The following is a 23,437-nucleotide window of genomic DNA, read 5'->3' as shown; positions in this document are numbered from 1 at the left end:
TGACCTACATAAGTCTTAATACAAACATTTGAAGGGGGTCAACCAAACTGAACTTTGGGGGAGGGAAGGTCTCATGGTTAAGAGATAGGAGCAATACTTGAGAGACCAGGATTTACTCTATTCCTCTCCCACATATTTCTCATATGACCTTGGGCAAGTCACTTATATCGCTACCTCACAGGGGTGCTGTGAAACTAAATTCATTAATATTCGTAAAGTGCTCTCAGATCCTGGAATAGAAGGTGATGTGTAAGTGAAAAGTACTATTGTTATACATTATTATAACTCACAATGGGCCAGATCCTTGGTCCTCCTCCATCTGACTACTTGGCAAAGCAACTGGAAATCTGCATTAATGGGGCCGCTAGGGATTCCTCTCATGTAGGGAAATCACTGGGTGCCATACAGCTGGCACAGCCATCTCTACCCTCCCAAAGTTATGCCAGAGGCTGAACCAGCTGCAGGATCAGGGGAGTGGAAAAGGGGCTTAGAGAAACCTTCCCTCTCCTTAGGCCCTGTGCCAAGTGCAGCTTGACTTGACACAAGCTACTGTACAATGATCAAATCTGGCTCAACAGACATAAGCACCATTAGCTCAGGTTTCTACCCAATCTGTTCATCCAGTGATAATACATCAACAAGTTCACCTGAGGTACTTGCTTGCTTCTGAAGACAACTTTATTCCAAGGTAATGTTGTAAATTATTTATTCTGGATCCAGCTGTGGAAACCAATGCATATATAATTACTGATGTAGGTGGCAGTCAATCTTGTCCTTCCATACTCCAATGCAGGACAGTATCTCATTGTATTACCTCAGCAGCCTTCATTGCCTGGAATCTGAAACAAGCAAGATACATAAAATAGTGGGGAAGCAGGTAATTACAAGATAACGAAACTTAAAAACTATACAAAAGGAAAAAAATACATTAATGGGCTATTACAATGGGTAAACTAGCTCTATAAAGATAGCTAACCTTCTTCAGGATAAGAATTTCGAATACAGACTAACACGGCCGCTACTCTGTACACTGAACTTGTAATCTGAATGAACCCAACTATACAATTCGCTTTTTTTGAATACATATAACATGCTTTCATTTATTATAGGGCACAGCTGAGTGAAATTTTTCATTTTATTATCTCCAACATCCAAAGTAATTAAAAAGGTAGTCCTGCAACATGGAGCCTTTTTGGACTGGAATGCTAATAATGACTACTATCTGAGTGTACAAAAAATATACCTGTCAATGAAGGCATGTTGTCATTCTAATGGATTTCCCCCCACAATTCTAAAGTGCTATTCTACTTGGAAGAGTGATATTTATTTCTCCTCAGTGACTTCTACTTTGCATTTGTTCAGTTTTCAATAAAAATATGTTTTTTTTCTAACTGCCAATCCTTCAAACACAATTTGAGATTGGAAAGCCAAGCTGCATTCTTTCTTTCCTGCTCATCAACACCACTATTAAAGATTCTGCAAGCCATAATCTGTCTTCCATTACATCTATGAAACACCTTTGTCAACACTCAGTTGGAAGGGATTGGTGCTACAATTAGAAATCAGTTAACAATTCTGTTGTGATGTACATGCTGGAAAAGAATCCAGCTCACTCTCTCATATGATATCTGTGTTCTGTACTGATAGCAGGAATAAAAACTTATTTTTGCCACTAAAATAAGCAGATAGGTCTCTGAATGGGAAGCAGATTTATGGAGTAAGATGATGATGCTAATTTACAAAATTATTTTTCAGAATAGAACTGTACTTTGACTAAGAAAAAAAAATCTAACTCCTTGTCTTGGGGCCCCAGAAGGAAATAGGCTTTACAACAGAGTTCTACAATATTAGGTGATTTCTCTTCCCAGGGATTTATCTGAACATTTGCTCCAGCTTCCATTTATGTGGGTACACACCTGGAATTTCACTTCATAGTACTCTATTTTGGCATGTTCTCTTCATCTTCTCAGTGTCTGAGTTCATGTAGTTCATTTTTTCAGTTGAATACTTTTTAAATGTTCACTTCATTTTTTTCTCTGTCCATTCTTCTTACATCTCAGACACCATGCTCACCCACCCTAGTAATAAGCATGGCACAAATGCCTACAAAAATAAGACAGACAGACATCTCTCCTTTCTCTTCAAACCACTTTTCTGATTCTACCTTGGTCTTCAGTGTATCTCTTTTCCCTTCAGTATTCTCTCTCTTCAGAACAGCTGGTGCTTGCACCTCTGAAAGTCAGACAACATTCATTCAGGTGCCTAAAGACAGATGGAGATGTCTAACTTTAGGCATCTGCATTTGAAAATATAGGCCTTTAATTTTTAGCTAATTGGAAGCCTGTATTCTCTAGGTATGAAAAGCTGTTTTGGTCTTCCAAATCTATCTACTGAAACTGAGGACAACTGACATCATCAGTGCTGATTTCTAACCAGGAAGGTAGCTGGTATATCCAAAAGAGGTATCGTGAGCACAAGTTTCCTCTTTTACAAAGTTATAGATGGCAGCAAGTAGTGTTTAGCAAATGGAGCTTTCCTAGTTCTCCTAGTTCTTTGGTGGAAACAGATTAATTTGTTTTTCTGTCAATTACTTAAATCAACACCAAGCCAGTAGAAATAGCCAAGAAATAAAAACAAACACTGTATATGCAGAAATTGATTGGATACACAAAATAACCAAAACTGGCTCATAAATTATGGATTACATGCTATTGTAGGACGGGCCCCCAGGTGGATGAATATAATGTGTACTATATTACAAGATACTGGTAAAAAAACTGAAGGCCACAGCTAGTTAAATGGCATGTGTACTTTTGCTTATGACTAGTACCTACCTACCTATATGAGTGGAATGTAGCTAAACCTACCAGCACTGTTTCAGGAAATCAGAACTAGTTGGTTCAGTTCACTGGATTTGCAACCCCTGAATTTCTAATTTATTCAAACCTAAAGGCTCCAAGTGCAACGTCACACTGACACTGTAATGTAATATATGCCAATTTCATAATGCTGCAGGTGCCGGATTCTCACAGTGTTGGCCTGCAACCAGCTAATTGAGAGAGTGATCAGGAAGGGGGAAAGGGAGAAGATTCAACAGGGGCAGGGGAGAAGGCAGTACCAACCATGAAGAGGCGGAAAATCTGTGGAAGAGAAAAACAACAGAGAATGAAGCAGATGGGACTAACACAAACCACAGAAAGGGACAAAGAGGAAGGGAAAGAGGTGAGAAGACAATAGAAAAGAGGGATGAAGGAAAAACAGAACATGGAGATGTAAAGGATGAAGAAAAAAGGGACAGAGAGAAGAACAAAGTGGGCAGAGACAATGGAATAAACAGAGGAACAAGGGTGGATACCAGTGTGACAACAAAGACCAAGAGGAAAGGAGATGCTAGTTCAGTTTATGTATAGAAACTGGGGAAAAGAGACCAGGGTTCATTTCAGAGATATGTTGAAGCAGGACAGCATCCCACTTTAACCCCTTACCTTAGGTCAAATCAGTTGATTTTCTCCCACCACTCTTGTCATTCTTCAACGCCTTCATTCCTGGTGGCAGTGTTTCTTGTCAGAGGCCATTAAGAGGCACTGTGTCTCATGGAATAAATTTTCTTTGTCATTCTGTTCTTGTGTCTCTACTGCCTGGATTTTCTGTTTTCACTTCCTCCTATATTGTCTTTGATCTCTTCTCTCCCTATTTTCATAGTAAATTTTGAATAATGTAGAGGAACTAGGGTAACAGTGTCACAAGTCATTGAAAGTGTGGCAAAAATTATGAAAATTGCCATCTCTTCTTTTCTTTCAGCTAGTTGCCAAGTACTACCTTGGAGGTCTATTGGGTAGAGCTCCAGTCTGACTCCACCTGTCCAAATCTTTGAGTCTGACCACATTCCCCCACTCCTTCCTCTCCAAACTCTCCATCTGTGAGAAGTGATGTCCTTGTGGTATGAGATAGAAAAGACAACAGGAGATAAATTAAGACATGAAACGGCAGATTCACCAAAACACTCTAGAGTACTTTGCACCACTTTGACAATGCAAAGCAGCTGTAAACCCAGGTTTATCAGCCAGTTAAGCCAGGTTTATGGCTGTTTTCTGTCATTGGATATGCACAAAGAAGCCAAAGTCTACCAGTGATTTTAGACCTAAATCTTTATTCTACTAAAACCCCACAGAAGGAGTTGCTTTCTTTGTTGACAATGTCTGCTCTGCACCCTAAAACTCTACCCAGGATTTCTAATCAAAGTTCATCAGACTGGCATCCATTCCATTATGCCACCTATTCCCTCCCTCACTACTAGCACAATGAAACTCTAAAACATCAAACGTCATGGACATTTTTAAAATAAAACATCATAATTCTGAAATTCATGACTCCATCCTTATTCATCATGCTCTCCTCAAACACTCAAACAATCCCACTGGCCCCCCAAGTCAGTATTTAACATTTATTTTTTACTCAGAATGAGTCATGCTAATATTGTTTTTGCAATGAATTTCCTGTTTTAAAATGAGAAAACAAAACAAGGGTGGTATTTGGAGAGAGAGGTGAGATCTTTCTAAAAATTCTACAATATAGAATATAACTTATAACAATCTTAATGTATTAAACTTCTGAGACATACAAGCAGGAAAAAGCTATACATAGTGACTTAGCAGAAAATCAATCTTCAGGACAGCCTTCCACAGAGAATCCAAAACTAATCATAAAATGCCTCTATAGTAGGGTTTTTGGAAGTTGCCCACAGGGAGAAAAACTCACGGAAATGAGCTCATACCAAGATTATACAACGTTAAGAGGTTACTGCTTAAAATGACTTGATTTACTAAGAAGGGAGATTAAGAGGGGACAAGATGAACTACTATAAATAACCTGCTTTGGGAGCAGGCCTGTCCTTCAAAATTCAGTTCAGTGGGCCATATTCTTCTTCCTATCTGACAGGAACAACAATCCAGCAGATCCAGTATATTTGAGTCATGCAACCACTTTACAAATTTGCTCTGATTAACTAAATGTCAGCCGCTGGAAAATGCCAATGCTTGTGCTAGGATGTTAGAGGATACGCAGAGTAACAGAGAAACATGGCCACCATATTACCCCTAGAGTAGATCCCTATTACAGGGTACTCGTGAGAGGAGCTGGAAGGGTCATATTTTACAATTCACCCACCTCTATTTATAGTATAGACTAAAGAGGTTCTGCTCTCATATAAGCTTGCAGAGACTTGACCACATGTAGGTCCCTTTAGCATTATTTAATTAGCCATATGATCTCATCACATATCAATAGAAGAATAATCTTGAAAATATATTGTATGGTATAAACCCCTTGGAACACTGGGACTTAAAAACAGGGCCATTAGTGTACAAGCAGTTGAACTTCTATAAAGAGGAATTTATTTGTTACCAGAGTGTTGTGTCTCTCTCTATACATCAATAATCAGTTAACAGAAAATGTGCCAGGAGATGGCTCTCAAGAATATGTAGCATTGTTTAGGGGTCAGGTAGTAGAACCAAAAAAATTTCATTCTCTCTGGACACTGCAAACGGATTCCTTTTACGGAAGCACTTTACATAAGTTTTGAACAGTACCCATCAGTTCTTCTAGCAAGAGCGAGGGCATAATCTTTCCAGGAGAGAGGACCTCTTCAAGTGAAAGAGGACCTCTGAAGCGTCCCCAAAAGACCTTCTGGGTCTCTGAAATGGCCTGTTTGCCCATGAGACCACCAGTTCCCACTTCACCATTAACTGAACAGCGGAAGATCCTAGCATATGGCTGTCTCTGATTATATCATATGTACATTCAAACATGATATTTTTGAAACAGGAAAACTAAACAAAAAAGCTTTTTTTTGTATTAATTCTCACTTGAGTAATAAGCCCCCAGCATAGTGGCCCACATTGCCAACTCAGTGGGTATAGGCAGTGACTCAGGCAGGTCTCATTCCTTACCAAGCCTTATCCCACTGGTAAGGACTACTGTGAAAAGTGCTATAAGGCCTACCACTTAGGGATGGGGAGATGCATTCTGTCATGTCATGGTGGGAACTAAGGAGAAAGCAAGGAAATCCACTCCTAGGCAGGAGAGGTTTTAAACAGTATATTTTTGCCACATGGATTTACCAAGAGCACATTTTGAGAATATTTTACTGGTTTGCGGAAATGAACATTGGAAACAAAGTATAAATGGTCACAGATTAACAACCTCCTCCTTCTCTTGATCCCTGATATTTTTCAGGGGAGGAAAAGACCAGATATTTTATGTACCCGATACTTTTCAGGCGAGGAAAAGACTTATCTCTGGTTTGGAAACTGAGCTATTTGAATGAAGGAGAGTTGAAAATAGAAAATGAAGGCCAACCAAATTAAAAGGAGCTAATCCTTTCCTATAGATCTGGAGAAATATCCAGATGGAGCAATGCAGAATGTAGACTATTATCATGATACATAAGAACTGGTCAAAATTGCTTCACGGTTTTTATCCTGAGCCACAATTTGTTTAAGGAGAATTTAAATAAAAAATCATCCTCAATGAAACAGGGGTGCTGCAACAATTTTTCTGGTGGGGGGTGCTGCGAGCCGTTGAACCAAACTGTAAATCCTGTATATAATGGAAACCACTTCAAGCCAGAGTGTACCGCAGTGCCCCCTAGTTCCAGCACCTATGCAATGAAATGTATTTGAGTAACGGTCAAGCTAGGCCTCTGCCTTCCTGTCTCCGGAGTGACACGGTTCTCACGGTGGCCAGTAGAGGCTGTTGTAGATCGCATCAATTCGAGGCGCCCGAGGGAAGTAGATAGTCCTACTACATCTTTCTCTGCGCAGGTCGGAAAAGCCCAGCATCCTCCAAATCGCATTGAATCCTCTTGAGCACAAATGCACCGTCCGTCCTTAACATGACTGTGCTTACCACAAAAACTACTTTCAGATACAAGGGCGCAGTGGGAGATCTCTGAGCTTTCCCTCTGAATTAAAGCTCCCTGACGATCATAGTCCAAGCAACTCTTTGCTGGGGATGGCAGGGAAGAATTCAGGGCAAATTACTGGAGAGCTTTTGCTTGATTGTTCAGAAGGAAATTATAACACGGCAACAGTGAATGAGTCCTTTGGTCGGCTCCAGCATTCTTTTCGTCTGAGATGACAAGTTTCGCAGGGGATCCATGTAAGATTGGTGGGGAGTCGCAGGTCTGATAAATGTAATTAATGCTTTAGGTAGAAGCGTTCTTTGAAACAAAGCAAGGAGTTCAGTGTGATGATAAGTCAGCAGGCAACAGCTCTGAAGGTGGATCACAATACCTAAACGACAGGTGTTTGAAGGAACATTGGCAGGTCTAATTTGGCCTCCGTTTTAGTTTGTGTTACAAAAAAAAATCAAGTTCCGCAACCACAAGATCAATAGAAATATTCCTATTATCGGATTATAAAATGTCAATGGAAAGAGACTTTTCTGAATGATCAAACATTCCCGTTTCTGAGAGTGCCTGCCACCCAGCCATTGCAGCAGCCAGCTAGTGCACGCCAGCTGGGGAGCGAAATTAGCACAACACACAAATAATAGTGAACAGTGACATCTGACTGAAAATAAGAAGTCGTTTGCGTTGTCCCAGCTGAGTAAAGTGCGAAGCGGAAACTGTGCAGCGCCCAGGGACAACAGACATCGGATTGTTTTCATTCTTTCCGTTTTAAATAGGTGTTATTGGGGGTACAAGGAAGGCACTTTCTGTTAATATACAGACTTTTCAACCTCAGCATCCGTACAATAAATGCAGAACGTATTGTCTAGTTTTTAAACGTAATCATATTTGAAGTCAAATACTTTCGGTAACTGAAGAGAAGAAAATATATTTTTAAATTATAAAATCAAAACTTGCTCACTTTATGTGTAACCAATAGGACTATTTGCCGGAGCAAGGCGAATAAGTTTAGCCTCTGAGTCTTGGGGGAAGAAACAGTCAAACGGGCAAGGTCTCTTTTCCCCCTCCCCCACTGCCCTCCATATTCACAAGCTTAATTAAAATCGGTGGAGAACTGTAACCAAAAAACAGGCACACAAATACACAAGTAAATCATTTTGGTCCTGCGCCTTCTCTCTTTCATTCACTCACTTCTAAAAGCAAATATATACCTATTGGCAACTTTCTCCCTTGGTTTTCATCCTAAACCTAACTGCTGAAACATAATCCATTTGGGAGCTTTGTCCCAGCGGGCCTGGGAGGTTTTGTACCCCAGAGTTTTAATCCACCGCGGCTCTAAAATGTTTAGTGGCCTAACAAATCTAATTAACATTACTGTTCGGCGGTGGGGGGGGGGGGGGAGGGATGGGGAGAGACTCTCCTTCACTCTCTGCTCAAGCTATATACTACTCCAGACTAGGGGCTGCAGGATGGCTCCCCAGAATTGCTGGCATTTGCAATGATTAGCGTGGAAATAGCTTAGGGTGGCAGTTGTAGGATTGGGGGAAATACTGATTGTTTTTTTCTGAGATGAGTCTTAAATATAGTGTGGTTGTTTTTTTTTAAAAATAAAATCCTTCACAAATGCTGGCAACAGCCCCTTCCCCTAGGGTAATAATCCCCCTCGGATCCTAATGTGCCAAAGCTATCCATAAACAGCTGATCTGTCCAGACTGCAAGGGGCTTCCACTCAGCCCCTGATTCTGGGTTGGCATTTCTCCCTTCCCCCTCATCGCGTGAAGTTCTCCCCCCTCAGCAAAGTGCGTTTTAGGTAAAGCGGAGGTCAGTGTCTCCCGGGGACAATCCATAACGGCACAGCAATGCGGCACCAGCACCCTGGCCAAATCTGTCCTAGAACAGAGGAGACTCTCGCCTATAAATGTTGCCCTCTGCATAAAATAAACGTCCCTTACAGCGGTCTCTGGGCAAATGACAAAGCCATTGACTTGGGCTTTGGGGCAGAGGATGGGCACTTTATTATAGGATAAGCGTTACGAGCCCGAGGTGGGGAGCTCATGGAATTCTGTACCAAACACCGAGAGCGCGGTGCAAGATGAGCCAAAGGGGACTCTCCGTTTGGCCAGAGCAGCTCTTGGAAAGCCCCAGGTTATCTTCGGGACCTGCACCCAAGAGGCACTATAGAGTCCCCGCTCAAAAAGGCTCATTTTCATACACAGCCTCAGCTCCTGAGACGATGAAGTGAGGGTTTCCCTTTCAGAACTCAAAACCGGGGAAATGTGGACTCATTCACTTCAACCCACCAGACTTTCTCAGGTCCCACTGAAGTAACCAGTGGAGTGAGCATCTTCAACAGAGGGAAAGATGTAGCTTTTTCCGACGATTCCTAACGGCAGTTCCTCCCACCAGGGCAATAGATTTCAAGGGAGTATTTACAAGGTGTGTTTGTGGAAAATAACCTTTACTTACCCGGACACCCATTCATCTTACCCTTCAGGAGTAGCTGACTGCAACGTGTGTTAAAGTGTTCTAGCAGTGTTCAGTTAGACTGTTTAAACCGCTCTATTACGGTTTCTTTTGTTTCTGCTGTCCATATTTAATTTCCTCAGACATCTGGGCTGTGGGAGGAGAAGCGGGTTATTCAATGAACAGGCAATATATTAATAGGAAGTCGCCTCTAAAGACTGGATCTGAATCTTACCTTTGTTATTAACTCTTTTAAACTAAACAAAGCTCGTTTGATGGCACTACATAATTAGCGCGAAAGGTAACACTACATTGTAATGATCCTTATATAGATAACGTGACATTCCATTACACGGCACAGCGCCTTATGTTGGCAGTGGTTTCGTGTTTCCACCCACCCTCTATGCTCTAAGAGTAATTATTTTTTATTCTTCGTATAGAATGTTACCTATAAGGCAAAACTCACTGTTCTACTTGCTCGTGCATTGCCTTGGGACTATCCCACCAAAGTTAACCACGTCTAAGCAATGAATCTCGCTCTAACTGAAAAACGTAAAGCGCCTTTCCTCTCTCCCAAAGGAAATGGAAACTTCACAGACGGCGTGCGCGTAAGACACTGACATCTATCATTCGCGAACAGGTCGGGAAATTGGATAAGGTGTGTCTGGTGCTTTGTAAATCACAGGGTAAATTGTACCGACCTTACACAGCCAGCAATTTTGTGGAGCCTACACAGCTGGGACTTAAGGAGGCGCCTTTGGCTTTTTCAGGTTATGATTTCAAAACCCGTTGTGAAGAAACAAGCACCCTGTCTGGAAATTGTTCGACACCCTTTTGTTGTAAGTGTGGTACTCGTTTGAGCCTGATCCACCAAAGCGTTTGAGCACGTGCTTAATGTTGAGCACGCGAGGAGTCCCATTGAAACGAGTGCTTTGCTGAATCGGCTCCTTAGTTTTCGCTGCTTCTACCTTGGCTCCGCTTGCACATGAAAAACATCTGCAGAGCGATCCATTTTTGTTTTAAATGTTAAAAAAAAGTGAAATACACCCTTCTTGATTTGACATCAAACAACGTTAAACCAGTTAAACCAGACGCCGCAACGCGCAGAAATCTTTCCCCTTCCCATGCAGAGAAATGTATGGAAATTCTGCTTTTCTCTAGCCCCTGGGTTGAATCTGCCTAGACTAGCTCATCTGATTCCCATTTGGGAGGCATGCTAGCACATATTTTAAAAGACACTGTTAAATTTGAAGAGCCCTGGGCACACTTTATAAAGCTGCTCCTTGAGTTCCCAGCCCCCGCAATCCAGCTGATGAGGAAAGGCGCTGTGGTTATGGTGGCACCGTTTCCATTGGGATTGGCACCATTTGATTGACGAAGTCTCCCATTCTTCCACATCCTGAGTGTTATCAAACGGATTGTGTGGGGTCACAAGCTATTGAAGAACCGTCCGTGTAGCCGCAGAGAAGAGAATAAAGCATTCTGCAGACATAGGGTGCAGACGGTGGCATTCTTATGAATACGCTTCCAACAGGCGAAATGCAGTTCATCTTTCTTCTTCCTCCTCCTCCTCCTTAGCATTTCCTTTTAACTCAAGCGCTTTAGTAGACAGCCTCACCAGGTAAAAGAACTCACCGCTGCCAGGCAGTTAGGTAGGATCAAACCAGGGAGTTCGGAAAGGCTGGACTTCAATTGCTCTGAAGGCAGCTCTCCCAAAACAAGGTCGGAAAGGCAGTTTAAAAACAAAAACAAACTTTCCTGATAGTTGCATAGGAGACTGAACTACCCTGCTGTAATTAACCTGGGTGGCTCGGTGATAGCATTCCACTAGGATAACTCATTTTGCTAAAAAGTGTATGCAAGTCATATGATTTGCAATAAACAATCCGTGTGTGTGTGTGTGTGTGTGTGTGTGTGTGTAAGCTAAATTACAATGAGAAAAAGCGAGTTTTACCTTCATACATATCAGAGACGCAGGACAGATATAACAATCACATCAACTTTCCTTTCCAGGATCCAGCACAATCTACCTCCGCACTGATCGGGTTAATCTAATTGAGGAATATTTGGAGGCCATTTGACATGCATTCGTTCGAACAGGGGGACAAATAAGAATGATTAACCACAAAAGTTTTGAAAAGGAAATAATTTCAACACATTAAAAAGGCACATCTGCACCAAGACCCACTACTCTAGTGTATGTGCAGAATTATCGTCAAATAGGAAGCCCGCGCTATATTAAACGGGCAATTAGACATTACTCAGAAAGATACAGGTTCCAGTGATATTTCGTAGGAAAGGCAAAATAGGAAGATTTTTAGACGTGTCATATGCATAGCTAATATCCTGAATAGAAAACATCCCTTTTCCCTACCACCAACAATAACTTTTTGCAATAATTAAACTGAGATTAATAATTGAGTGGTTTTGGAATTAGGTATAATGTAATGTAAACTCCTTTCAAAAATATATTTTTCTTGCCTGCTTGTGCTGCAGAATTTGTATTTTTCCATATACTTTTATGTCCTGTTCCTTTGCTAACGTAATAAAATACGCACGAGATTTATGTGGAAAATCCTCAAAAAAGCTTCGAATTTTTAACCGAATATTCTCATCAACGAAAGCACTGAAATAAATGTGTAAAAAATGACAGATTAAAGCAATTATCCCTTGGCAAAGCCAATGAAGGAAATGTTCCACCTAATTAGAAAGACAAGAGCGAAAGACAAGAAAACAGGACGTCTCCAAAGCAGACCCATTTCTAACCAAAAGTTGTCCTTCCCTGATTAAGATGTGCTATAGGCGACACAACAGACTCACAACAAACCCCCTTTTCGGTATTAAGGCTGGAGATAACCTGGTGCCTAAAGAGGCAGTTGAACTGATTCAGAGGAACTGAGGGCCTGATTGAAAAAAAGTTCCACCGATTATATTTGTGTGGAAAAGCTCACCTCTTGCAGAGCTCTAAAGTATAATCAAGGCGCAGGCTTATACTTGAAGGGTGTTAATTCTCATACGGGAACCTACTTTCTCCTAAACCGTTTCTTGCCTACTGAATGAGAGCCTCCCAATTGAAGTAAAATGATCCTTATGTCTAATATCAAGCACAGTCACAAAGCGACTGGCCATTTATGCTGCCACTTTAGACAAAGATATTTAGTTATTCCCGGGTAGCAAGTGCACTTTTGCATTTTTAAGCAGGAACAAGCAGAGTACAAACATATTTACAAGTGCAATTATTAAATGGTTATTTGATGCTTTAAAGTCACTAGGTTAACTGCACCTTTTGCTGCAATTTTCTTAATATTCAGATAATCCCTTTATTAAATTAGTTCCCAATCCTTTGAGCTAGTATGTTAAAATTCATGGAAGGTTTTTCGTTGCGTTCAGGAGAGACACTGATATGTGTGATTTGTAGTTACTGTAAAAGTTGGAAGATTCCTTCAAAGTCTTGGCAATAATCTGAGTCACATTAACTATTAGAGATATATATGTATTAATATGAATGGACTCTACATTTACTTAAAACTCGACGGGGCAAAATATCACAAAATTCAGGGAACCAAACCTTCATTGGCAGGATGATGGACCAGATGACCAAATAGGTCTTTTCCATCCCTAACTTCCTTGATTCATAAATAACCTTAGAAACCATCTTTAGCGGTGCCATAGGAAGCTTCTGACACTGCTCCTACCAGAAAATGACAAATGACATTTTGTTTTAAGATATTTTTCAACAATCTGTCACCTATTATTACTTTACATATTTGCAAGCAAGCTTCCATCTCTCTTTAAAGTAAAAGCTAGGCAAAACGATCTGATGATTTAATGTACAGGAACCAGACGCTGACTGTGGCGTTGCATTTGAAGACTTATTATGATATATGCTATAGAGAAACCTCCTCTGCAACGTTGTTAAAATGTAGGTGCTGTTCACTGCTTTTCTACCAGACAATCTTTTGGGCATCTCTAGGACCCTTGGTATTGTGCAATGCCCAGTGTGGAAACGGTGCCTCAGATATGAACGTTAGCTCCTCAAACTATTCTAGGAGAGATTTCTCCCTTCAATGTTTCTTTAAACTCGAACTTAGTGGGGAAGGGGGGGGGGGGAGCGAGGGGAAATAAATCCCTTTGTTCCATAATGTTAAACTCTCTCTAGCCATCCCTCACAAAGGCTGAGGCTATAATGTTAGGCGTCGGAATAGAATTGTAAATCATTTCTCTTTAACTCAGCAAATTTGTCTTTACAAATGACATGAAATTCCCCACCCATAATGCTGCCACCCCAGAAGAATAAAATAAAATTACTTGTGCTCACGGGGTCTTTCAAAAAAATACATAAAAAATCCTGACAAGTAAAACTTAAAGGTGTTTACCTTGTCATCAGCATGTAAGCTAATTATCTTGGGCAAGATGTAGGCTTCTATTGTCTTGTTGCTTTAGTGCCTATGCCCCGCCTCTGGTGGCAGCCTAAAACCTGGCGTCTGGCTAAAACAAACGAAAGGCAGCCCTGAGCCTCCACTCAATCCAATTAAGGCGGACTTCGTCCACTCGGTTACGTGTACATCCAACAAGATCGGCGTTAAGGCAACACCAGAATATTTGGCAAAAAAGATTGGCCTCCCCTTCCCCCTTTTTTTTCCAGCCGCCGAATCATGTCGATGAGCCCAAAGCATACGACTCCTTTCTCAGTGTCTGACATCTTGAGTCCCTTGGAGGAAAGCTACAAGAAAGTGGGCATGGAGGGTAGCAACTTGGGGGCTCCCTTGGCAGCCTACAGGCAGTCTCAGGTTTCTCAGCCAGCAATGCAGCAGCACCCCATGGGCCACAACGGGACAGTGACTGCTGCCTACCATATGACAGCGGCAGGCGTCCCCCAACTCTCCCATACCACTATGGGGGGCTACTGCAACGGCAACCTAGGCAACATGGGCGAGCTTCCACCTTACCAGGAGACCATGCGGAACAGTGCTTCAGCCACAGGATGGTACGGGGCCAACCCGGACCCCCGTTTCTCTACAAGTAAGTGAGCCCCGCAGCCAGCGGGGAAAACTTTACGCATAGCTCTGGGAGGAAGCCTTTCCAATGAGCGACTTGGAGAAACCATGTCGGTTGCGGTACAGTGCGGGTTTTGGAGCGGGGTGGGGGTGGGGGCGAAAGACAAGGGGGGAAAGTGGCTTGAAGTCGAAACCGGGTCAGCTCAAAGAGCTGGATCGCGGCAGGGCTTTCTAGGATTGATACGATCGGTATGTTTTTCCCCCGGTTTCCCAGGCTCCTGTCCTGTTTTAGCTTTTTCTCGGTATCCCCTGTCTCTCGCTTTCCATTTCACCCCCGGCTTGTGGGTTGCTTCGCTGAGACGGAAGGTGTTGTCTGGTCCCAGTGAGCCAGCGCTCCATTGCCGAAGGAGAACCGATGGGGAAAATGCCCCACGATAGGAGCGATTTCACTGTAGGAGAGGAAACATTTGGGTGGCTGTGTCCTGGGGGTGGGGGTCCCTCTCCCCAACCCTCCTGCAATAAACAACCGTGCAGATAAGGGCGACAGAGAACGGAAACGCGGCAAACACTGTCATCAGGGCAAGGGACTCGTTTAAATAAATTCAGACACCTTCCAACCTAAATTCAGAATAATTCGCAACTAAATGGGCACATCAAGCTACTTATTGACCTGTCGTGTCTCAGCCCCCCACATGCCTGCTTAACACAGAAGGTGGTGGAAGGGGGAACTCACGTGTATTCCTTTAATACGGCTATACGGAGCGAGATGTTTCCTTCTTATGGAGAGTGGTTTGAAAGGGGTGTGAGACCCGTTTAAAGATGGAAACTTGCACTAGCTATTGTATGTTCCTAGCACTGCTTTTGTTTCGTTCTCTTCGCTGTGTTCCAGCTCTCGGATAGTCCGTGTTTGCACATACTCAGTTATTGGTGAAGGTTTTGCTCCGTATGACCCCTAAGTGTTTGGAATAGCACTGGGGGGGGGGGAGAGGGGGGGAAAGAAGCGTAAATCGTTATCAAACTGTTTCCCTGCTAGGGACACAGCGTGCGGCGGTCTACAGCCCTGCCTGGCTCGGTGGTGGGCTAGTACCAGTGCAACCGGCTTAGGTGGGGGTGGAATAGATTTTGACTGGGAAGGTGATTATTAATCGGGGAGAGGATCTTGGCTTTGGAGTCAATAGTCGAAAAGCGTGTCTCGCCCAGGCAGTCCCGTGCCGCTAACCGTGTTGTTTAAAATGTGTGATCTTCTTGATTTTAGTATCCCGCTTTATGGGGCCGTCTTCTGGAATGAACATGGGCGGCATGGGGAGCTTGAGCTCGCTGGGAGACGTTAGCAAGAGCATGGCACCTCTCCAGAGCACTCCACGCAGGAAACGCAGGGTACTTTTCTCCCAGGCCCAGGTTTACGAGCTGGAGAGACGTTTCAAGCAGCAGAAATACCTCTCGGCTCCGGAGAGAGAGCATTTAGCCAGCATGATCCATCTCACTCCGACTCAGGTCAAAATCTGGTTTCAGAACCACCGCTACAAGATGAAACGCCAGGCCAAAGACAAAGCCGCGCAGCAGCAGATGCAACAGGACAACGGCTCTTGCCAACAGCAGCAGTCTCCCAGAAGAGTGGCGGTGCCCGTGCTTGTAAAGGATGGCAAGCCCTGCCAAGCCGGCTCCAACACACCGACGGCAGCTATCCAGACCCATCAGCAGCAGGCAGCGGCAGCAATCACAGTGGCTACCAATGGCAACAGCCTTGGACAGCATCAGAACCACCAGCCAAACAGTGCAGGGCAGTCTCCAGACCTGGGACAGCACTCAGCCAGCCCTTCGTCTCTCCAGAGCCAGGTCTCCAGTTTGTCTCACTTAAACTCTTCTAGTTCTGACTATGGCACCGCCATGTCTTGCTCTACCTTGCTCTACGGTAGGACCTGGTGAAAGGATTTTTTTTTTTTTTTAAAGAAAGCTCTGATGCGCCCAGTCACACAAATCTCTGTCCTGGTCAAACTATTTTTTTTATTTTTATTTTTTAACGAGCGGTTCTTTGAGGAACCCCTAACAGAGAGAGACAGAGAGTGACTTTTAGGTTGTTAAATGAGTATTTAATAAAAAAAAATAAATCATGGAGCAGTTGCAGAATGGAGCCCATGAGTGGTCATAGTCTGAAGGCTTGGATTTCAAATGTACACTTTGCCAGCGAATAGACCTTGCATGTAAATATAGAGATTTTCGGAGGGGAGGGGTAGGCTTCCCCCCCCCCCACAAAAACATTAGTGTCGCCCAGAGAAAAGGAAAGGCCCCCTTTCTACTCCCCCAGCCCAGCCGCCAGAGCCCGCGGATGGAGATATTGATTCGTCACAGCTTGGCATTTTTTTCTTCCCTTACTTTTGATGTGAACCTGTAGCTGTATAATGCTGTCAAAAGTTGGACTAAACCCATAGTTTTTAGTAACCTGTATATTTTGTTGTAAAGAAAAAAAATACAATCAACCAAATCAAACCAAAACACACATCCGACCTTTTTTATGGACATTGAACGATCCGTGTAAATCCTTTGGCAGTTTGTTATTTCCGCACGTCTCCTCTTTCTGTTGTAAACTTATGTAGATATTTGGCTTAAATATAGTTCCTAAGAAGCTTCTAATAAATTATACACATTACAAATATTCTTTTTATTACTATTATTATTATTATTTCCCTTTGCTTTCCCCCGTAGGTCTCTCTCCCCACACCCGAAAACAAATGGGGATGCTAATAAATACTGACACTAAAAGCAAAAAGGCCCAAATCTTGCTCCCATTGAAGTAAATGGGGAGTTCGGCCCATTGGTTTCAATGGGAAGCAGGATCAGGCCCATGGTCTGGAGAAGTGATAAGCAAATATATAAACTATATTCTAATGAAGAAATCGAGTCCGAATTGATTAGCCAGATATCAGGGTAGGGAGCCCACAGCAGATAGTTATTCATAGAGAAAGGAAAGTATTCCAGAAGTAGTCACTGAAATTCCAAAAGGCATTTAGGAGAAGTTAAATGTCTGAGGGTATTAGAAACAAACTAATGAGGAACCCACTGACAGGCTAGCAAATGCAACCGTTTTAAGGCGTGTCCAGTTTTAATAACTTGTACAAAGATCATTTCTACCAGGTTTTATTATGTACTTGTATTTTAAGGAAAGTACAGTCACCTTATTTATAATCAAAATAAAATGATAGTTTATTGTGTCCGGCGTGTAGTCTGAATTAACTTTCTTTATAAAAATGTATTTCATTATATACACACACAGGCGCAAACGCATCACTTCAGTTTGTCCTGCAGCTTTCATTCTTACAAAACAGGGAGGGGAACTACTTTGCTGCGGACGCATTTCGTTTTAACGCAGATTGCTTTTGCTTTGGGGACTGGACTAGGCTGTAAAGAAACAGGTGAAGGGGGGAGGTACGTGTGTAGCTGAGAAACAGACGTGCATGTGTTAGTGATGTACACACTATAGGGATTCAAGAGAGGTACGTGTTAACTTCGGTGTAAATAGACAAAGTAGATATTGTGAAATAGTTTTTAACTGGACAATCAACAAACACATTAAATTCACAAGCTTTCTGGCCCAACATGATCCCTTTTGTGAGTGTAACTGAAAATTCAAAGTGCCCAGTGTTAACCTATCTCATCAAGGACTCCAGACCTTAATTTCCTCCAAATCCACTGCTTAGCTGTAATTTTCCCTCCGATTTTTACATTAAAACGCTGAAATACATCTCACAATTCAAAGATCTCTGAAATCCTGAAGAATCACGAACCCAGTGCCTGTTATTTGAGAGGGAGCGAGAAAGGAGTTAGCGAGAAAGGGAGTGGAAACAAACAAACAAATCTACAGTTTTTGTAGCAGCGCCGGAGGGCTTTATCATCTTAGTTACCCTAGTGTTACTCAGGGAGCTTGGATAAGAAAAAGGAAATAGAGTAAAAAGATTATCTGATCCTTCTGTTAAACTGGAGGACATCACGTGTGTCAGCGGGAATTTCAAGCCCCTCCATTTTTATAGTATTCCGTAGGTTGATAGAGGAAGATTATCAAATGGGATAGAACATATTTTAACGTTACTTTTTTTCTCTATTAAGAATACTTATTTCAAATTTATAACTATAGGTCAAAGCTAGCATTCAGAGAGCCTAAACAGAGTGTTCGGTGCTGTCATTTAAAATAGAACTCCACGGGGGAAACTGGTTGGAATTTCTTTGAAGTGTTAAACTTCTGTTCTTAGGTCCTGGTCCAAGGGAGAGACCTGTGCTTGTTTAATGCTATACATTTTTTAGTAGGTCTAGTTCCTCTCTCCCAATTTTAAAATACACACGAAAGGTGTGAAATGCTATGCTTAAATCGACAGTTCCCCTTTCTTGGGATTTATTTTAGAATCCTTCCAAAAACTGGTAATTTTCAAACTCGAGGGGAACTAGGAATAATTGGAAAATCCGAGAACTATTTTCATGGAACGGAGAAATAAAGTTGGCATGTTTAGTGTGGAACCAGCTAGCGACTTAACATAATAGACTTTGGGCAATAAATGAATTTTATTGTATCTAGACAACCTCATAAACACATATTTGGTGGTGGGTGTAATTACTGTAATGGATTATTATGTACACTGGCTTATCTTTCTTAAACTAAATTTAGTTTCGATTAAATAAACTCGTTTCCACTTTGTCTGATGTCGGCTTAGTTTAAAGTCTGTTTACTTGTTCCACAGAAAGGTGAATTCATCTCTTTATAAAGCACTAGAGACCAAGCAAACACAATTCAAACTGTATTTACATATCAATCAGGAGAAATGCAAACAAACTGCCTCTTTAACAAATTTATAGAGGTTTTTTTTTTATGACACCGTATTATTAGCCTTTTATCATAGACTTCTTTGTACAGCCAGTTACGTCTTCCATTACGATCAAGATATTCCAATGACTTTTCAAAACATTTTAATCTAAAATTTCCCTTGAGCAGACTCGCGGGAATTTACCCACTGTATAGCTTTCCTAAATTAAAATATATGCTACTATGTAAACCCTTGCCTCTTCCCGTGCCACTGATTTTCAGTCGCTTGTTAATCAATGCAGAACTCGAATAATGGGACGTTAAAAAGGCGGGGGAGGGGGGGAGAGCTAGAACAGTGATTAAAATCTTTGAAATGCTGGAAGAGAAATACATTTCCAAATGTCTCCGATCACATATAGAAATCAGACCCCGGGCACCATATAGATATTTTGTAGTTAAAGAGATCTAATAAAGAATGGCTGTTTCCTCCATCCGCTCCCCCCTGGCACTGCCTATAGATGTATGAGACTTGCTGAGGGCATTTTTTCCCCTGCTGTAAATAGGAGTTCATGCTTGAGTGCCATGAAGTGTGTGGATGTAGTGGCACAGCAGGCTGGAGAAAAAAAAATATCAGGGCTTCGCCATATTTGCTGTTCGGTATGAGCACATTTTTGTTTCAAACCAACGTCCTTTTATCACCAGTAGCTGAGGAGTCTCGGAAAGAAATACAATCAGAAGGATCTCCAATCTTGGGGTCTGAGCCAAGATGATATTTCTGTTCCCTGCAGTCAGAATAAGAAGCAGTGCAGGGATGATTATTATACACACGAGAAAACCAATCGGGATGCTAATCTAGATGTGTATTGCCTGCATTTTAGTTCAAAAGGCAGTTCAGTATCCTAATACAGTTAGTTGTTTAAAGTGCAGGTCCCAAACAATGTAATCTGAGACAGTTCTAAAATGACACCAAGGGAAGTTGCCACAGAAAAAAGTATATTAGCAGTTTTATTGCAGACAGCGGGTAAAAGGGCCTCGCTGGGGAGTGAGCTCTATTCTAACTACTCATGGCGACTGCTTTTACAAAGGGAACTTGGAGGTAAACACTGAATGGCTCCTGAAGAATTTCAATCCTTTCATGGCAATGTTTGGCGCAAAGTTGACACTATCTTTCTATCTGACCAGCTGCTCCTCTTATGATTCCCATCGAAACTGCCCCCTCCCCTAACAAGTAAATGGTAATATTGTATATATGTATCAAATGGGTACAAAGATAGAAATATTGTCTTCTATGTCAAATTGATGATTAACACGAAATGAGAGCTGGTTGTTTCTGGCTGCAAGCACATTAGGGATCAGGTAAGGTCAAAGCTTTATATATTATGTCTTTTTCTCTAAGGCTTCTGCTCAGTTTCGGATAAAGAAAGTGAGTAAGATGTGTTGTCATAAAATTAAATTAAAATAATGTTAATGCTTAAAGTAACTGAGCATGCAGAAAACTGCTTCGAAAACCTAGAATGGAAAAAGTTAGTTGTGAGATTCAAGCTTAGATTTAAAGGTTCGGGTTTTTTTAAAAAAAACGTGATAATTTTTATAATAATAGCAAAGATATGAAAACAAGTTTTATGAGTATGACTTCATTGACCTGAGTTGCCATATATAAACTTCTCTAAAGTAGTATGTTTAATTTTTAAAAATATTTACAATGTAATTAGCAATATTTAAGCCGTTTTAATACTTACGTCCATATCTCACATTAACAACAAGATGTGACAATGATTAATATACTTTTTAAAAATATTTGATAAACACACTGGGGCTATTCATGTGATTTTTAATCCATGTGTGGGTTGCATCTCCCTAGCAAATGAATTTACATAATGATCTTGCTACACTTAAAAGTTTTCTTGTATTCGATTGATCAGAACTGCTAATATCTTTCCATACATTGCTTTATCATTGCAATGGTTCTTTAAAGTGTTTCTCGGGGAAGCACTTAATTGATTAGATATTCAGAAAATGTCTATATAAGAGATTAAGACAACATAAAGCGGCAAAGAATCCTGTGGCACCTTATAGACTAACAGACGTATTGGAGCATGAGCTTTCGTGGGTGAATACCCACTTCGTCGGATGCACGTCGACTTGTATTCACCCAGGAAAGCTCATGCTCCAATACGTCTGTTAGCCAAAAAGGTGCCACAGGACTCTTTGCGGCTTTTACAGATCCAGACTAACGCGGCTACCCCGCTGATATAAGACAACATAGTTTCAATACAGAAAACTGAAGAAAGAGTGAGATCTAGTGGCCTTTTTCTTTGAGAAAGTGAATTTTCCCAAAGCATCCAAACATGCGCACACCTGGGAACTCTGAAGGAACAAACTTTTCTGTTTCATATTAAAGGTGCAGCTGAAGTGGCTGAGTTCATTTCAGTTTGTTAGTGACCTAATAATGTAACTCCAGGACGCCGCTCTTTTGGAGTTTCTCTCGGTGCTTCTGTTTGGCAAACTTTTTTTGTTTCTCAGAAGCACTTATAAATAATATACTTTTGTCTCCATTTTTGTTTTGATCATTTACTCCCAACATGCCGATTTCTTAAGATATTTATTAGTGTTATTAAACGAGAATACAATCAATCAAGATAGTAATACAATATAGCCACCTTAGCTCTCTCCTCTTTCTGCATCAGTTTATCTTATTGAAAGAAAGAAAAAAAGACTATTTAACATGGACATTCAAAAATATATATATATATACTAGGCACAGCCCATATCGATGCTGCTCTGACAAGCTGATTTATCTGTGGACCACTCAGAACCCAAGCAGGCTCAGTTGAAGAAAATGTTACATTGAAACAAAACTGAATCGTTAAGTGGAGGTGGGGTTTTGTTTTTGTTTCTGTTTTTTCTCCTCTTCCCCCCAACATATATTGCTAATTATTTAAACTATCTGTTAAAATTATTTCGTCATTTCTAGCTCCTAAGAACATTTTTATATTTTTAAAAGGGTTATGCTTAAAACACTTCAACACTGGGTGTGTGTTTAGAAAAAATTGACTCCATTTCTCCTGACAGGTAATCTTTTTCTGAGGGTTATCTCCCAAATAAAAACAAAATGGAGCATAAAATGAAAGGTTTCAGAGTAGCAGCCGTGTTAGTCTGTATCCGCAAAAAGAAAAGGAGGACTTGTGGCACCTTAGAGACTAACAAATTTATTTGAGCATAAGCTTTCGTTGAAGTGAGCTGTAGCTCACGAAAGCTTATGCTCAAATAAATTTGTTAGTCTCTAAGGTGCCACAAGTCCTCCTTTTCTTTTTTCATAAAATGAAAGGCCTTCAAGATCAGCTAAAACATGGTATGCCAAAGTTTTCTATATGTTTTTAAAACATATCCCTCAGTATGTAATAGAGGGCCAGATTTTGCTCCCATTTAAACCCAGGGGAGTTTTGTAATTTACTTCAGTGGAAGTAGGAGCAGGTTAAAAATGATCATTTATAATTTCACTAAACTGAGAAATAATTCTTCTGAAAGAGTCTCTGCTCATTTAATGTAGTGATCAGGCAGATTTCAGGAGTAGTGGGTGGTAATTTTCAATGAAGTTCAATTTGTTGTGATCTATGCGCAGCCTTAAAATAAATAACAAAGGAGTTTTGTAGGTAAAGTGCTTCGCTCGTTAATTTAATTTGTTTGTTTGTTTGTTTAATTATTTATGGAGTAGGGGAAAAAGCCCAATTCTAGACTGGATTGTTGCAGGTACTACAATGGAAAATCCCAAAGTATAAATTGAGAGCTTCTTTTACTGCTTATCATATATGGGTAAATGGTCATGTGGGGGGTGGGGGAGAAGGGGAGAGAAAGAGATTAAAAACACCAAACTAATCATTTGTTTTACTCAAATGCAAATGCTAACCCTAAATCCAAGTAATAATTTCTTCTAATTGTGATGCTTTGTATTATTTATGGCTAATAACATGGTATCATATTTAAGTATGCTTATGGCTAATGTACTCAAAAGTATATGGCCCAACATATACAACAATTGCTTAGTACTGAAGTTATGGAGAGAAAGGTTTACGAAGAACACCGCTCATTAACTGAACAGACTTTCCCTGTCCTAGCTAGTGTGCTAAAACAAGAAGGAAGTGGTACACCAGAATGAACACACCAGCTGTGCCTCCTAAAAAACCGAGCGTGAATTATTCTGTTGAAGCAATGTGGGCAGGTTACAACTACCCCAGCACGGTCGCCTGCTAAACGTTAATAGCTGACAAATGTTTCGAT

At 41.2% G+C, this 23,437-nt stretch overlaps 1 protein-coding gene and 1 long non-coding RNA gene across 2 annotated transcripts; one reads left to right on the top strand and one right to left on the bottom strand.

Moving 5' to 3' along the window:
• Positions 1 to 492: 492 nt before the first annotated feature.
• LOC141990133 (uncharacterized) lies at positions 493 to 13,890 on the bottom strand. The gene is made up of 3 exons (XR_012640089.1): positions 13,750 to 13,890; positions 3,486 to 3,934; positions 493 to 839 (listed from the first exon to the last, which is right to left on the bottom strand). It is a non-coding gene; the product is annotated as an uncharacterized LOC141990133 (long non-coding RNA).
• Positions 13,861 to 18,498, top strand: NKX2-1 (NK2 homeobox 1). The gene is made up of 2 exons (XM_074957099.1): positions 13,861 to 14,395; positions 15,626 to 18,498. The coding sequence occupies exons 1-2, from the start codon at positions 14,029 to 14,031 to the stop codon at positions 16,294 to 16,296; spliced, it is 1,038 nt and encodes a 345-aa protein (XP_074813200.1). The 5' UTR covers positions 13,861 to 14,028; the 3' UTR covers positions 16,297 to 18,498.
• The last annotated feature ends 4,939 nt before the right edge of the window (positions 18,499 to 23,437 follow it).

The sequence above is a fragment of the Natator depressus genome, chromosome 6 (genome assembly GCF_965152275.1).
Source record: "Natator depressus isolate rNatDep1 chromosome 6, rNatDep2.hap1, whole genome shotgun sequence".
NCBI lineage: Eukaryota > Metazoa > Chordata > Testudines > Cheloniidae > Natator > Natator depressus.
Note: the sequence above shows the minus strand (reverse complement) of the source record. Positions and strands in the feature narration are given on the sequence as shown.

Coding starts and splice junctions, on each gene's coding strand:
- NKX2-1 (XM_074957099.1), top strand. CDS start 14,029: ATGTCGATGAGCCCAAAGCATACGACTCCTTTCTCAGTGTCTGACATC. Junction 14,396..15,625: donor GGACCCCCGTTTCTCTACAA/GTAAGTGAGCCC, acceptor TCTTGATTTTAG/TATCCCGCTTTATGGGGCCG.